Source organism: Hypanus sabinus, chromosome 26 (genome assembly GCF_030144855.1).
Source record: "Hypanus sabinus isolate sHypSab1 chromosome 26, sHypSab1.hap1, whole genome shotgun sequence".
In the NCBI taxonomy this organism is placed as follows: Eukaryota; Metazoa; Chordata; class Chondrichthyes; order Myliobatiformes; family Dasyatidae; genus Hypanus; species Hypanus sabinus.
Genome location: NC_082731.1, coordinates 47,780,583 through 47,797,361, shown reverse-complemented (window position 1 = coordinate 47,797,361; position 16,779 = coordinate 47,780,583). Strand labels below are relative to the sequence as shown.

At 42.2% G+C, this 16,779-nt stretch overlaps 1 protein-coding gene across 9 annotated transcripts in view; it reads left to right on the top strand.

The window, feature by feature from the left end:
• LOC132381536 (THAP domain-containing protein 5-like) overlaps positions 1 to 16,779 on the top strand; it is a 38,530-nt gene that overhangs the window by 16,339 nt on the left and 5,412 nt on the right. For 6 of the 9 annotated variants that reach the window (XR_009508068.1, XR_009508069.1, XM_059951026.1 and 3 more), the window contains one exon: positions 6,309 to 7,406. Coding sequence is in view for 7 of the 9 variants with exons in the window: in XM_059951026.1 (XP_059807009.1) it covers positions 6,309 to 7,406 (1,098 nt within the window). In the remaining 2 variants the exon portion in view is untranslated. Of the gene's footprint in view, positions 1 to 25; positions 1,034 to 6,308; positions 7,407 to 16,779 lie in introns of those variants that run through there. The other 3 variants (XM_059951031.1, XM_059951030.1, XM_059951027.1) reach the window with 3 other exon arrangements.

Sequence of the window (16,779 nt, the reverse complement as noted above, 5' to 3'; positions counted from 1 at the left end):
TCAACTACTGGTAAGTGAGGTTAGTATGGATACAATGATGAATAGGTACTTGATGGACATGGAACTTGCATTCTTGATTTTTTTTTGCTCGGTTTTGTCTTTTGCATGTTAATTGGTTGTGTAGCTTTTCCATTGATACAGTTGTAGAGAAAATTAATGTCAGGGTAGTTTATGTTGTCATATATGCACTTCGATAATAAATCTACTTTGAGCTTTGGTTGGCCAACAGCCCAATTCTTTCCTGTGTGACTTTGAATAAAGGAGGCATTCTTGTTGTATTATATTCAGATATAATGTGACAACTCCTTAATCCATAGTATCTTAACAACTTTCCAATACACATCTTCCATGTGTTGATTTTTAAAATATTTATTCAAAGGAAGTGGACTTTGCAGGCTGAGCCAACAATTAAACACCCATTATTAACTGTCTTTGTGCAGGTGGTGCTGGTGAACTGCCCTTTTAAAACACTACAGTCCTTGAAGCATTGAGTATGCCAACAATGTTGTTATGGAGAGCACTAGGTACACCTGCAATGCTGTTGTGGAGGGCGTTGGTTATTGCTGCAACACTGTTGTTGTGGAGGGATTCGCAGGATTTGGTAGAATGACAGTGATGCCAGTTTTCTAAATGTGTTCCTTGGTATCAAAACTTGTGTTTGTACATTGGGAACTTATGCAGGTACTAGTTAATTATTGACTATAACTGGTTAATTAATTACAGGCAGAGGTGTGAAAGCAGTTAAATGTAAATCAATTACTATAATGTGTGCTAAATACCTCTCATTCAGTATTAATTCTCAGCTTTGTGAAAATAATCCAATAGAAAAGTAGTGCACTGTACCCAAGTTTAGAGTCAATGTCAAGCTTTTTTTTGTGAACACAGCTATAAAATTAAAAGGTGAGGGGTTTTGAAAGTGTCAGAACTGTCGATGTGTTTGATCACAGCTAATAATAAAGGATTTTTTGTGCGAACAGTTGATGTTTCAAGAGAGGTTCATGTCCCAGTACAACAACCTTCACTGAGCTCTTCGGTAGGTGATAATTAATATTTACGGATGTTTAGCTTTAAAAAAAATCTTCTGATACCTAAAGCTCAGCAGCATATTTAAAGGAGCTGGTTCCACCTTTGACTGCCTGGTCCACACGTCCCTCCTTACAGATCTCCCACCTGGTACTTACCCCTGCAAGTGTAGTGTAAGTTCCTACACCTCCTCTCTTACCACCATTCAGAGCCCCAAACAGTCCTTCCAGGTGAGGCAACACTTTACTTGTGAGTCTGTTGGGGGTCATCTATTGCATCCGGTGCGGCCTCCTCTACATCGGCGAGACCCGACGCAGATTGGGGGACAGCTTCATCGAGCACCTCCAATCCGTCCGCCACAACAGACAGGATCTCCCGGTTACCACCCACTTCAACTCTGTTTCACATTCCCATTTGGATATGTCCATACATGGCCTCCTCTACTGCCCATGATGAGGCCAAACTCAGGTTGGAGGAGCAACACCTCATATACCACCTGGATAGTCTCCAGCCCCTTGGTATGAACATCGAATTCTCCAACTTCCAGTAATTCCCTTCCTCTCCCTTCCCCCATCCCGCTTCCACTCTGCCTCCTCTTCCAGCTGCCTATCACCTCTCTCATGATTCTGTCTTCCACTATCCACTACCCTTACATTCCTTCTTCACCTCTCCTGCTTATCCCCTCCCTGCTTTCCCTCCCCCAACCCTTGATCTTTCCTCTGATTGGTTTTTTCACCTAGCACCTTCCACCCTCCTTCCCCACCTTCTTTACAGGGCCCCTGCCCCCTCCTCCTTCAGTCCTGACGAAGGGTCTTAGCCCGAAATGTTGACTGCTTGTTTCCATGGATGCTGCCCGACCTGCTGAGTTCCTCCAGCGTGTTTGTACGTGTTGTGTGTCCACTTTTGATTTATTGTAATGCCAATGTTAGTTTGTCGTATTGCATATCTCAGCTGTTAATGATGAAATAAAGCTTGCTGAGGAATAGCAGGGGTACATAACTTCCTGACATTCTCAATTCATTTTGGTCATAAAGGGCTGGTATTCTTATGTTTGTATGGTATTTGAAATACAGTAACTCCAATTTCATATTTTATAGTTTCTCCACATTTCTTTTGAAGGCACTGACTTTCACTCTCTTGGGTGCAGTTGTGGGCACCTCCGTTTGGGTGCCCTGATTTTGCCTACTGGACAGGTGGTGGCTTTAAGGGCAGAATCTAGATAATGATGCAGAATTGTAAGGGTTGTTTGTATGTGAATTTTTTCCCCTGTTTGGATAAACAACTCCCATGTGTGATTAGAAAAATAATAAAAGTTCAGGCTAACAATTGTCTTGTGTCACTGTAAATTGCCACAACCTATGGACTTGCTTTCAAGGACTGCAACTTATATTCTCAAAATTATTTATTGCTCATTGATTGTCAGTCTTCATTTGTAGTTTTTCATCGATTTTTTTTTATTGTATTTCTTTGTTCAGTTGTGAATGCATGGAAGAGAATAAATCTCAGGGTAGTATGTGATGACATTTAAATTTGTTAATGCATTTAAAATTTAAAAAATTGATAATTTACTTTGAACTTTGCAGTTGAAAAACTGAGGAAATTATACACATTGCAGAGTAGAATTGAGGAAGTATACTTTCAGGAGGCAAATAGGTGCTTTATATCCACCTCATTAACTAAATAATCCCATCTTCCAGTTAGTGGTCTGTAGCCTTGTAGTTGGTGCAAAATGTGCCCAACCAAGTGTACAGTGCCTATAAAAAGTATTCACCACCACCTCTTCCCCCCCCCCACCCCCACCCAGAAGTTTTCATGATCTAATGTTTTACAACATTGAATCACAATGGATTTAATTTGGCTTTTTTAATACTGATCAACAGAAAAGACTCCTGTGTTAAAGTGAAAGCAATTTTCTACTAATCAGTCTAAATTTATTGTAATTATTACAATTCTTAAACACAAGATAATTGATTGCATAATTACTCGCCTGCTTCAAGTCAATATTTAGTAGATGCACCTTTAGTAGAAATTACAGCCTTGAGTCTGTGTGGATAGGTCTCTATCAGCTTTGCACATCTGGACACTGCAAATTTTTCCCTTTCTTTACAAAACTGCTCAAGCTCTGTCAGATTGCATGGGGGTTGTGAGTGAATAGCCCTTTTCAAGTCTAGCCACAAATTCTCAATAGGATTGAGGTCTGGACTCCAACTTGGCCGCTCCAGAACAAAACCTTATGGTTTTTAAGCCACTCTTGCGTAGATTTGGCTTTGTGCTTGGAAAACAGATGTTCTCCCGGGTCACAGTTCTCTTGCAGACTGCATCGGGTTTTCCTGCAGGAGTTCACTGTATTTTGCTGCATTAATTTTACCCTCTACCTTCACAAGCCTTTCAGGGCTTGCTGCAGTGAAACATCCCCACAACATGATGCAGCTACCACCATGCTTCATGGTAGGGGTGGGGTGTTTTTGATGATGTGTGGTGTTTGGCTTTCACCAAACATAGCATTTATTTTGATGGCTATGCAGCTCAATTTTGGTTTCATAAAACCAAAGAACCTTCTTCCAGCTGACTTCAGAGTCTCCCCTATGCCTTCTGGCAAACTCTAGCTAAGATTTCATACGAGTTTTTTTTTCAATGGTGGCTTTGTCTTTGCCACTGTCTCACTAAGCTGCATCTGGTGAAACACCTGGGCAACAGTTGATGTAAGCATAGTCTTCCCCCATCTCAACCACTGAAGCTTGTAACTCCTCCAGAGTTGTCATAGGTCTTTTCCTGGCTCACTAGACCCCTTCTTACACAGTCACTCAGTTTCTGAGGGTGGCCTACTGTATGCAGATTTACAACTGTGCCATATTCTTTCCATTTGATGATTCATTTAACTGTACTTCAAATGATATTCAGTGACTTGGAAATTTTCTTGCATCTCCTGATTTATGCTTTCAGTAATCTTTTCGAGGAGCTGATTGGAGTGTTCTTTTGTCTTCATGGTGTAGTTTTTGCCAGGATACTGACTCACCAGCAGTTGGGCCTTCCAGATACAGGTGTATTTTCACTACATCAATTGAAACACCTTGACTGCACACTGGTGATCTCCATTTAACTAATTATGTGACTTCTAAAACCCATTGGCTACACCAGTGATGATTTTGTCATATTAAAGGAGGTGAATACTTGTGCATCAATTATTTTGTGTTTTATATTTACAATTAATTTAGATCACTTTGGTAGAGATCTGTTTTCACTTTGACATGAAAGAGTCTTTTTGTCAGTGTCAAAAAAGTCATATTAAATTCGCTGTGATTCAGTCTGGTCAAACAATAAAGCATGAACACTTCCAAGGGGGGGGGGGGGTGGTGAATACTTTTTATAGGCGCTGTATATATGCAGAGAGCTTCTGCCTCAGCTTTGATGCAATCAGAATTCTATAATACTGTAGCTGTTTGAATGAAAGCTCCAGTAGTGTGAGGTATATTTTTTTGGTCTCTACTGGATAGTTATTCTTCATTTATGAGGCAAATAGTGGATGGTAGTATCTATTATATCAGCTCCATAGACCATGGACCATAGTTCACTGTGATTGAACTTGGTTCTAATCTTTCATATCTAAGCACAAGCACTTTCCACCAAGTTAAATTTGTAATTGGAAAGCCTTGATTTTTTTTGCCCCCATTTCATATCCAATATAACAGTAACCACAATTTAAAAGAAAATAATAAGTTGTAAAGCTCTGTTCTGAAGTCATAAAAGATGTAAAATAAGTTTTTTTTGGGGGGTGGGGGAAATAAAGGAGATAATAAACAGAAATTCAATGATTCTCTCATCTCCGTCCCTTAAAGTGATGTGGTCAAGTGGTAAAGTGCTTCAGATGTTACCTGGATAACCTAACACAAAATCAAATTGAGAGGTACTTATAGAGTAGATAATCAGGTGCAAATGTAAATGATCAGAAGACATAAATATAGTTTAAAGGAGGTTTGAGGGATTTTATTTTTATTTTACTAGGTGTGTGAATGTTCTCCTGGAGTGGAAGCAGGTACAATAGTAATATTTAAGATGTATTTGAATAGGCAGGGAATAAAAGGATATAGACCATGTGCAGGTAGGTGGGATTAGTTTAGATAGGTATTATAGACATCGTGGACTGTAGGGGCTGTTCTTGTTCTGTAAAGTTCTATGTAATTCAGTAATAATACTTGGAAGTTCTTGTCCAAGGTGTCAAAATTTTCCACATCTTACCCATGTCAATTAGGGCATGAAGACAGCTTATATAATTTTCTTTTAAAATATAGTTTTAAATAGCACACACAAATTACTGGAGGAACTCAGCAGGCTTGGCAGCATCAATGGAAATGAATAAACAGTTGATGTTTCCGGCTGACACTCTTCTTCAGGACGGGAAAGGAAGGGGGAAGATGCTACATTAAAAATGGGGGGAGGTGAAGCGGGATAGCTCAAAGGTGATGGGTGAAGCTGGGTGTGTAGGAAAGCTAAAGGGCTGGAAGAAAGGAATTTGATAGGAGAGGAGAATGGACCATAGGAAAAAGGGAAGGAGGAGGGGACCCAGGCAGGCGAAAAGAGGTAAGAAGTCAGAGTGCAGAATAGGAAAAGGAGAGGAGTAGGGGAAATATTTTTTACCAGATGGAGAAATTAATATTCATGCCATCAGGTTGAAAGCTACCCAGACAGAATATGAGGTGTTGCTCCACCCTGAGGAGAGGCTATGGACCAACATGTCAAAATGGGATGGGAATCTGAATTAAAATGTTTGGCTGCTGGAAAGTTCTGCTTTGGGCAGATGGAGCGGAGGCGCTCAACAAAGCGGTTCCCCCAACTTACGACGGGCCTCAATATATAGGAGGCTGCATCGGGAGCATCAGATACAATACCCCAACAGATCTGCAGGTGAAGGTCTGTGTGAGTCCTGAATGGAAGTGAGGGGAAAAGTGAATGGGCAGGTGTAGCACACTGGCCACTTGCAAGAATAAGCATTGGGAGGGAGATTAGTAGGGAGAGATGAATGAACAAGAATCAGAGAGAGAGAAACCCCTGCAGAAAGAAGTGAAGGGTGAAAGTAAAGATCTGTTTAGTGGTAGAATCCCCTTGGAAGTGTCAGAAGCTGCAGAGACTCTTGAGTTAATAGGTAAGGACAAGAGGAACAATTAACATTGTTAAGACGGTGGGTAGATGGAATGAAAGAGATGCAGGTGAGGGCAGCATCAAAATTGAACTTCTGAAATGGAAAATTTTAATGAAAGTTTCTAACTCTTCCAAAAAAAAACTTTCAGCAGAAAAGGAAAGCAATTGCTAGATCAAATGGAAATAAACGTCAAAAACAGAAGTTGGAAGCTCAAAGCAAAGAAGAACTTTTGCAGCCAAAGGAAACTGTTCCAGATCAGTCTCCTGCATTGACCGAGTCACATGCTCTTACTGTCCTAACCATACCAACTGAATCAACTTGTTTAACAAGGGCAACAACATCAAATTCAGTAACTGAATTTGTTAAGGTTGAACCATTTGATGACTCTATATCCCAAAGAATGACACCAAGTACCACATCTTTACCAAATATGGCAGTGAATTCCTTTGGTTCACTACAGATAGCCAAAGTGGAACCATCTCAAATTTCTCAAGAAGAGCAATCAGTGTTACCATCTGAAAATGTGGCAGCCATTGAAACTGTGCAACTTGCATCAATGTTGGCATCAATTGATTCTGTAGGAGCCACTACAATGCTCCCATCTGTTGAAACTTTACAGTGTACACCATTGCAGCCATGTGATGAACCAAAGTCAACATTTACATCAATTGAAATTGCACTACCGGCACAAGACCAACAAGATGTTGAAACATTGTCATCCTCCCAACAGGAGCCTCCTATACTAGTCCTTTCTGCCTTTGCAACACCTGCTTTTGAGAATGTGGCTTATTTAGCTGTAGAGTCAACTTCAGAAGCATTATCGCCCACAAACCTACCTTCTCAGACACCATATTTACTGACTGCAGTAACTGAGCCTCTGAAATCTGTGCCTGCTTTTGAAACAATGCTGATGTTGCCCTCTACATTCATTATGCCAATTATGTTAGCTCTACCAGTTGACCCAAACCATTCAGCTATAGCTCCGGAGACAATTATTGCGGCAGTTGAAACAGTTGTGACCACACAATGTGATACACAGGAAGTGCAAGATGAACATTCATATTACAAAAATGACTTCACCGTTGAACAGCTTGAAAAGATTGTGGCTAGGCTGCAGAGGAAAGTGAAAGTTATACAGCAACGAGAGAGGAGGAATTCAGCCCGTCTAAAAGCTATGGAAAGTCTTGTGGACCAACTGAGAAAGGAAAATATTATATCAGAGGAGAAATTGAAAATAATGGAGATGGTAGGTGGAATTAATTTTGTGTTTATCGAGAGATTCTATTAGTTTTATTGTCACATACAGTGGAATGCGTTGTTTTGCATCAAAGACCAACACAGTCTAAGATGTGCTGGGGGTAGCATGCAAATGTCACCACACTTGCTGCACCAGCATAGCATGTTCATAATTCACTAATCCTAACCTATACATCTTTGGAATGTGGGAGGAAACCCACACAGTGAAGGGGAGAATGTACAAATTGCTTATAGAAAGCAGTGGGAATCAAGCCCTTGTTGCAAAGTGTTACATTAGCCACTACCCTAATAAATAAACAACATACAATGTCATAAAGGTTAATAGAGATTGTCAAACTTGTGAAGACTAATAGTGATAAGACAAAAGGTGGAGATTGATAAGGTTCTTGATTAGTCAGGGCATCAAAAGTTACAGGAAGAAGGCAGGAGAATGGGGTTGAGCAGGATAATAATTCATCCATGATGGAATGGCAGAGTGGATTTAGTGGGCCAAAGGGCTTATGGAAAGGGTTTAGTAAACCACCTGCTTTCCTGGCTAGCTTGTTTACCTTTGTCTGGGTGTCATTGTACACCAGTCATTAAAGGTGGGCATGCAGGTACAGCAGGCGGTGAAAAAGACAAATGGTATGTTGGCATTCATAGCAAAAAGGATTTGAGTACAGGAGCAGGGAGGTTCTACTGCAGTTGTACAAGGCCTTGGTGAGACTGCACCTAGAATATTGTGTGCAGTTTTGGTCCCCTAATCTGAGGAAAGACATTCTTGCCATAGAGGGAGTACAGAGAAGGTTCACCAGATTGATTCCTGAGATGGCAGCACTTTCTAATGAAGAAAGACTGGATCGACTAGGCTTATACTCACTGGAATTTAGAAGATTGAGGGGGGATCTTATTGAAACGTATAAAATTCGAAAGGGATTGGACAGGCTAAATGCAGGAAAATTGTTTCCAATGTTGGGGAAGTCCAGAACAAGGGGTCACAGTTTAAGGATAAAGGGGAAGCCTTTTAGGACCGAGATGAGGAAAAACTTCTTCACACAGAGTGGTGTATCTGTGGAATTCTCTGCCACAGGAAACAGTTGAGGCCGGTTCATTGGCTATATTTAAGAGGAAGTTAGATATGGCCCTTGTGGCTAAAGGGATCAGGGGGTATGGAGAGAAAGCAGGTACAGGGTTCTGAGTAGGATGATCAGCCGAATGGCTTACTCCTGCACCTATTTTCTATGTATGTTTAAAAGTTAGTATGTCTTCATTGTAACTTACACAAAGTCCCACTCACCCTTCGGCTCTTCTCACCAACATTTATTTGCTCTAAATCTAACAAAGTAAGTTTTAAATTCCATTTTTGCATTTAAAACTCTCAATGGCCTCCCTTCCTACTTCTGTAGCTTGCTCAAGCCTGTAACTCTGAGGCCTCTATTGTCCCAAGCCATCCAACCTGCTCTTCCACACTTTGTGCTTTCTGTCTTGTGGCACTTTCCCTTGCAACCATGGGAAAATATAATATCTGTGCTTTCATTCATTCCTTTTCCTCCATGTGGGGACCCAAGCAGCCTTTCCAGATGAAACAGCATTTCTTCCTTTCAGGAGCACTGCATTCAGTGTTCACAGTGTATAGCCTTCTCTACATCAGAAAAGCCAAACGCAGATTGGGTGATCACATTGATGTTTGTTTATATGCAGGAGTGACGCTGAGCTTCTGTTTGTCTGCCACTTTGATTCAGCAGACAACCATTATTTTGAGCTTTTCTAACTGTAGCTTGTTGCACTATTATCCAGAGCCCCAACATGTATCTGAAAAACTACATTTATAATTCCACGTGTTGTAGCCTTCCAGACCAAATACTGCAAGAGAAATGTAGAACAGTACAGGCCCTTCAGCCCATGATTTTGTACTGACATTTTAATCTAAGTTTTAATTTGATTTAAGAGATATAGCATGGAACAGACCCTTCTGGCTCAACAAGTTACACTGTCCAGCAACGAACCTATTTAACACTAGCCTAACCACACAACACTTTACAATGACCAATTAACCTGCTAACCAATGTGCCTTTGTATTTTGGGAGGAAACTGAAGCATCTGGAGAAAATGCACATGGTTCATGGGAAGAACGTACAAACATGTTACAGATAGCACCGGAATTGAATTCCGAACTCCGGAATGCTCCGAGCTGTAATAGCGAAGTGCTAACTGCTACACCACTGATCAATACAATCCTTCCCTCCTACATACCTTTCCACTTTTCTATCATCCATGCGCCTACCTATGAGTTTCTTAAATGCCTGTAACATAATATCGGCCTCTACTGCCACCCCAGCAGGGCATTCCAAGCATGTACCACTGTATGTGTTTTTTAAATCTTCTTTCTGCCATTTCCCCCTATTCTTTCATCCAGTCATCTTAAGATTACACCCTTGTGTTAGCCATTTCTGTTCTGGGGAGAAGTCTCTGGCTGTCCATCTTGTTTACCTCTGTCAAGTCACCACTCATCCTCCTTCAGTCCAAAGAAAAACCCTAACTCGCTGAACCTATCTTCATAAGACATGCTGTGTAGTCCAGATAGTGAGGGCCCTCTCAAGCTTTCTTTCTGTTTATATCAGGACTGGTCATTTATGCCTGTCGTCGTTTTTTCCCCGTTTTTATAGTCTGACCTGCTGGGCATGAGTGTTCTCAATACATGAGACACTATCAGTGAATTATCACTGTTGTCAGAGGACCTATCTTCCTGTTACATACACTGCACACAGACCAAGTTGCATTATCTCGTCCTAGAAGCTGCTCTTACATTAGCTCATCTGGGTTCACCCTACCAGAGACTTGCCCATTTTTTTTTGTTTTACCTATCACACCCCTACCTTCTCCACTACTGAAAAATAAGTTAGAGTCATAGTCATGGAAAAGTGAAGTACACACATGCCCTTCAGCCCATCTAGTGTGTGATGAACCATTTAAACTACCCAGTCACATCGACCTGCACCTAGACCCCTACTATCCATGTAGCTATCTAAGCTCCTAACTGTTGAAATGAGCTTGCGTGATCTACTTGTGCTGGCAGCTTGTTACATATAATCAAGATTCTCTGAGTGAAAAAGTTTCCCCTCAGTTCCCCTGAAACTTTTTACCTTTCACCCTTAACGCATGAATTCTAGTTATGGTCCCATCCAACGATCCAGCCACTCACCAACTCCACCTCCCGTACACGCAGGTGCTGTGAGAATCAAGTTTATGCCACGCGTATCACACAATATCAAACTCACACCAGATACCGTTACAGAACACACTTTAAAGATTTTACTAAAACTAAAAGTGTACTATGCAATACAGTATATATGAAGGTAAACAAAATAAAGCAAAAGGCGCCAACTTATCAAAGTTTAGTGCACATCGTTGGAGATCAACCATCGAACCATTCGACCCTTCGCCGCTTGCCTCCGACCCCCACGTCCTCGCACCTGGGACCACCCACGGTGGTCGACCGAGCAGTGCAGTGCACGTCCACCTTCCTCAGCATCTCCTTCCCGCCTCCCCTCAAAAGACCGCGAAACCCCCCAAGCTCCCAGCCCCACAAGACAAAATAACATTCCCCATTGGTTAACAAATGAATACAATCCCCATATCAGCAAGTCCAAAGCTAAACAACTGCGAGAAAAAAACACTTATTAGGCATAAAAGCATTCCTACTCTAGCAAACCAAAGAAGCCATTTTGATTACATTCTCCCCCTACCAGCAAATGTCATGCCCTCATGACATTACCAGAGTTCCCCAAGGTTTCTTGCAACACACAAAACCCAACCCAGGTTCAGAAAGCAGCGACATAACTACCCAGAGCAGTAGAAATCACACTTGGTTCTCCTGGCATCACATATGTCAACCGCTCTGGGGGACGCCTACTCCTCTGAGATCTCCGTACCCCTTCTGCTGACCCTTCCGCCTCACTAGGCTCCCACTTCACCCGCGAACCCTCTGCCTCGGACACCCCAGGCCTACCTGTCAGATCCTCACTCCCTTCCTCATGGGGTTCTCCCTTCACCCGAGAACTCTCTGGCTCATGTTCGGGTTCCACCCTCTCTCTCCCCAACGCTGGCTGCCTCTCCATCTGACTATCAACACCTTCCCTCCTCTCGCCCAACTCAGTAGGGAAAGGGCCAGGAGCTTCCTCTTCTGGTACTGAAACACCAGTGAATGGGAGCAGGGGCCACTCATCTGAGTCGTAATCTTCCGAATCGGTATCCATTCCCAGGTTAGGGACCCGTCTCTAGCAAACCAAAGAAGCCATTTTGATTACATACACAGTACATTGTACATACCCTGTCTATACCCCTCATAATTTTGTATACCCTATCAAATCTCCACTCAGTCTTCTGTGTTCTAAGGAATAAAGTCCTAACCTATTCAATGTTTCCTTATAACTCAGGCCCTCCAGTCTCAGCAACATCCTTGTAAATTTTCTCTGTACTCTTTCAACCTTATTTGCGTATTTCCTGTAGTTAGGTGATGAAAACTGACCAAAATTATGCCTCAACACTGTCTTAAACAAATTCAACATAACATCCCATCTCCAATGTGGCAAAACCATTCTTTATGACCCTGTTTTTATTTGATGCAGAATCTGATTGTGGTTCTGGACCTGATAAGTTAACTGTTATTCTATACACAGATGCAGCTTGGAATGTTGAGTGCTTCCAGCTTTTTATCTATCTGTGCCATCTTATGATTAACATCCTCACCTTTACCTGCCTAACCTTAAATTCAGGAATTGCATCAATGAATATGTTTGGTTCTGTTTTCCTTTCTAATTCTCTTTAAGATTACTTCCATGACTATATAAATCTCTTTCAAAATTTTGCTTAATAATATCATTCGGTGTAATGTACTATACTTCAAAAAACATCAGAATCAGGTTATTAACCATATAACCATATAACAATCACAGCACGGAAACAGGCCATCTCGGCCCTCCTAGTCCATGCCGAACTCTTAATCTCACCTAGTCCCACCTACCCGCACTCAGCCCATAAACCTCCACTCCTTTCCTGTCCATATACCTATCCAATTTTACCTTAAATGACACAAATGAACTGGCCTCTACTACTTCTACAGGAACCTCATTCCACACAGCTATCACTCTCTGAGTAAAGAAATACCTCCCCCCCCCCCCGTGTTTCCCGTAAACTTCTGCCCCCTAACTCTCAAATCATGTCCTCTCGTTTGAATCTCCCCTACTCTCAATGGAAACAGCCTATTCACATCAACTCTATCTATCCCTCTCAAAATTTTAAATACCTCAATCAAATCCCCCCCTCAACCTTCTACGCTCCAATGAATAGAGACCTAACTTGTTCAACCTTTCTCTGTAACTTAAGTGCTGAAACCCAGGTAACATCTTAGTAAATCGTCTCTGCACTCTCTCTAATTTATTGATATCTTTCCTATAATTCGGTGACCAGAACTGCACACAATATTCTAAATTTGGCCTTACCAGTGCCTTGTACAATTTTAACATTACATTCCAACTTCTGTACTCAATGCTTTGATTTATAAAGGCCAGCGTTCCAAAAGCCTTCTTCACCACCCTATCTACATGAGACTCCACCTTCAGGGAACTATGCACTGTTATTCCTAGATCTCTCTGTTCCTCTGCATTCCTCAATGCCCTACCATTTACCCTGTATGTTCTATTTGGATTATTCCTGCCAAAATGTAGAACCTCACACTTCTCAGCATTAAACTCCATCTGCCAACGTTCAGCCCATTCTTCTAACCGGCATAAATCTCCCTGCAAGCTTTGAAAACCCACCTCATTATCCACAACACCTCCTACCTTAGTATCATCAGCATACTTACTAATCCAATTTACCACCCCATCATCCAGATCATTTATGTATATTACAAACAACATTGGACCCAAAACAGATCCCTGAGGCACCCCGCTAGTCACCGGCCTCCATCCTGATAAACAATTATCCACCACTACTCTCTGGCATCTCCCATCTAGCCACTGTTGAATCCATTTTATTACTCCAGCATTAATACCTAACGACTGAACCTTCTTAACTAACTTTCCATGTGGAACTTTGGCAAAGGCTTTGCTGAAGTCCATATAGACTACATCCACTGCCTTACCCTCATCAACATTCCTCGTAACTTCTTCAAAAAAATTCAATAAGGTTTGTCAAACATGACCTTCCATGCACAAATCCATGCTGGCTACTCCTAATCAGATCCTGTCTATCCAGATAATTATTAATACTATCTCTAAGAATACTTTCCATTAATTTACCCACCACTGATGTCAAACTGACAGGTCTATAATTGCTAGGCTTACTTCTAGAACCTTTTTAAACAATGGAACCACATGAGCAATACGCCAATCCTCCGGCACAATCCCCATTTCTAATGACATCTGAAAGATCTCCGTCAGAGCTCCTGCTATTTCTACACAAACTTCCCTCAAGGTCCTGGGGAATATCCTGTCAGGATCCGGAGATTTATCCACTTTTAAATTTCTTAAAAGTGCCAGTACTTCCACCTCTTTAATTGTCATAGGTTCCATAACTTCCTTACTTGTTTCCCACACCTTACACAGTTCAATATCCTTCTCCTTAGTGAATACTGAAGAGAAGAAATCGTTCAAAATCTCTCCCATCTCCCTCGCCTCCACTCATAGCTGACCACTCTGATTCTCTAAGGGGCCAATTTTATCCCTCACTATCCTCTTGCTTTTAATATAACTGTAGAAACCTTTCGGATTTACTTTCACCTTATTTGCCAAACCAACCTCACATCTTCTTTTAGCTTTTCTAATCTCTTTCTTAAGATTCCTTTTACATTCTTTATATTCCTTGAGCAATTCCTTTACTCCATGCTGCCTATATCTATTGTAGACATCTCTCTTTTTCCGAACCGAATTTCTAATATCCCTTGAAAACCATGGTGCTTTCAAACCTATAACCTTTTCTTTCAACCTAACAGGAACATAAAGATTTTGTACCCTCATAATTTCACCCTTAAATGACCTCCATTTCTCTATTACATCCTTACCATAAAACAACTTGACCCAATCCACTCTCTCTAAATCCCTTCGCATCTCCTCAAAGTTAGCCTTTCTCCAATCAAAAATCTCAACTCTAGGTCCTGTCCTGTCCTTCTCCATAATTATATTGAAGCTAATGCTATTGTGATCACTGGACCCGAAGTGCTCCCCAACACATACATCTGTCAGCTGACCTATCGCATTCCCTAACAGGAGATACAACACTGCCCCATCTCTAGTCGGTACTTCTATGTATTGTTGCAAAAAACTATCCTGCACACATTTCACAAACTCTAAACCATCCAGCCCTTTTACAGAATGAGCTTCCCAGTCTACGTGTGGAAAATTAAAATCTCCCACAATCACCACCTTGTGTTTACTACAAATATCTGCTATCTCCTTACACATTTGCTCTTCCAACTCACGCTCCCCATTAGGTGGCCTATAATACACTCCTATCAGTGTTACTACACCCTTCCCATTCCTCAATTCCACCCAAATAGCCTCCCTAGAGGAGCTCTCTAATCTATCCTTCCAAAGCACTGCCATAAGATTTTCTCGGACAAGCAATGCAACACCTCCTCCTCTGGCCCCTCCTACTCTATCACACCTGAAGCAACTAACTCCAGGAATATTTAGTTGCCAATCACACCCTTCCTGCAACCATGTTTCACTAATAGCTACAACATCATAATTACAGGTATCAATCCACGCTTTGAGCTCATCCACCTTTCTTACAATGCTCCTAGCATTAAAATAGATACATTTAAGATACTCTCCACCCCCTCCTCTCTTTTCATCCCTAACAATGCATTCAAATTTATTATCCTTTTCTTTCTTCTCCCCTACATCTTCGGGCTGAGCGCATCCCTTCTCCATCACCTGCCTTTCCTCCCTCACACACTGTCTATTTACTTGCTCTACTGGTGAACTAACCTCCTCTCCCATGGTTTCCTCAAATTGATTCCCGCCCCCCCCATCTTACTAGTTTAAAGTCTGCCCTGTAGCCCTAGCAAACCTCCCCGCTAGGATATTGGTCCTCCCAGGATTCAAGTGTAACCCGTCCTTCTTGAACAGGTCACGCCTGCCCCAGAAGAGGTCCCAATGATCCAGAAACTTGAATCCCTGCCCCCTGCTCCAATCCCACAGCCACGCATTCATCCTCCACCTAATTCTATTCCTACTCTCACTGTCGCGTGGCACAGGCAGTAATCCCGAGATTACTACCTTTGCGGTCCTTCTTCTTAACTGCCTTCCTAACTCCCTATACTCTCGTTGTACCCCCCCCCCCCAACAGTACTCAAACATGAGTACTTATTGTCAAGGGGTACAGCCACTGGGGTACTCTCTAGTACCTACCTCTTCCCCTTCCTGACTGTGACGCACCTATCTGCCTCCCGTGGCCCCGGAGTGACCACCTGCCTGTAACTCCTCTCTATCACCTCCTCACTCTCCCTGACCAGGCGAAGGTCATCGAGCTGCAGCTCCAGTTCCCTAACTCAGTCCCTCAGGAGCAGCAGTTTGGTGCACCTTGCGCAGATATGGACGTCCGGGAGGCTCGGAGACTCCAGGACCTCCCATATCCGACACCGAGAACAACAAGCTGCCCGCACACTCATACTTCCTGAATAACTGACAATAACAAGAACTAAAAGATAAGCCTACTGTGCCCTCTTCCGCCTAAGCCCCCTGAGCCCAAGCCCTACACTCTGCTCCCGGCGCACTCCGCTGCCTGCAAACGAAGCTGCCCACTTCTTAAGGCTGCGTTCTTTTTATATCTTCCCTCCTTCCCAGGCCTCCTTCATGCGCCTGCGCAGTCCCGCCTCTCAGAACTCCGATCTGAGACACAATTGGACAATTTGAAAATGGCTGCCGCCGCACTTCCTCTCAAAGCCTTGCTGTCCTCTTCCAAAAGAGAACTACCTCACTCAGTATCTCCTTTTTTATATCTTCCCTCCTTCCCAGGCCCCCTCACGTGCCTGCGCAGTCCCGCCTCTCAGAACTCCGATCTGAGACACAATTGGACAATTTGAAAATGATTATTAACATTTATTAACATTGATATTTGTTGTGAAATTTGTTGTTTTACAGCAGCAATACTGTGCCATACATAATATACTATAAATTACAATAAAAATATAAAAAATTCATAAGCAATGCAAAAAGAGTTAAAAGAAAGCTAATAGTGAGGCAGTGTTCACGGGTTCATTATCCATTCAGGAGTCTGATGGTGGAGGGGAAGAAGCTGTTCCTGAAGCGCTGAGTGTGTGTTTCCAGGCTCCTCTACCTCCTCTCTGATAGTAATGAGCAGAAGGCATGTCCTCAGTG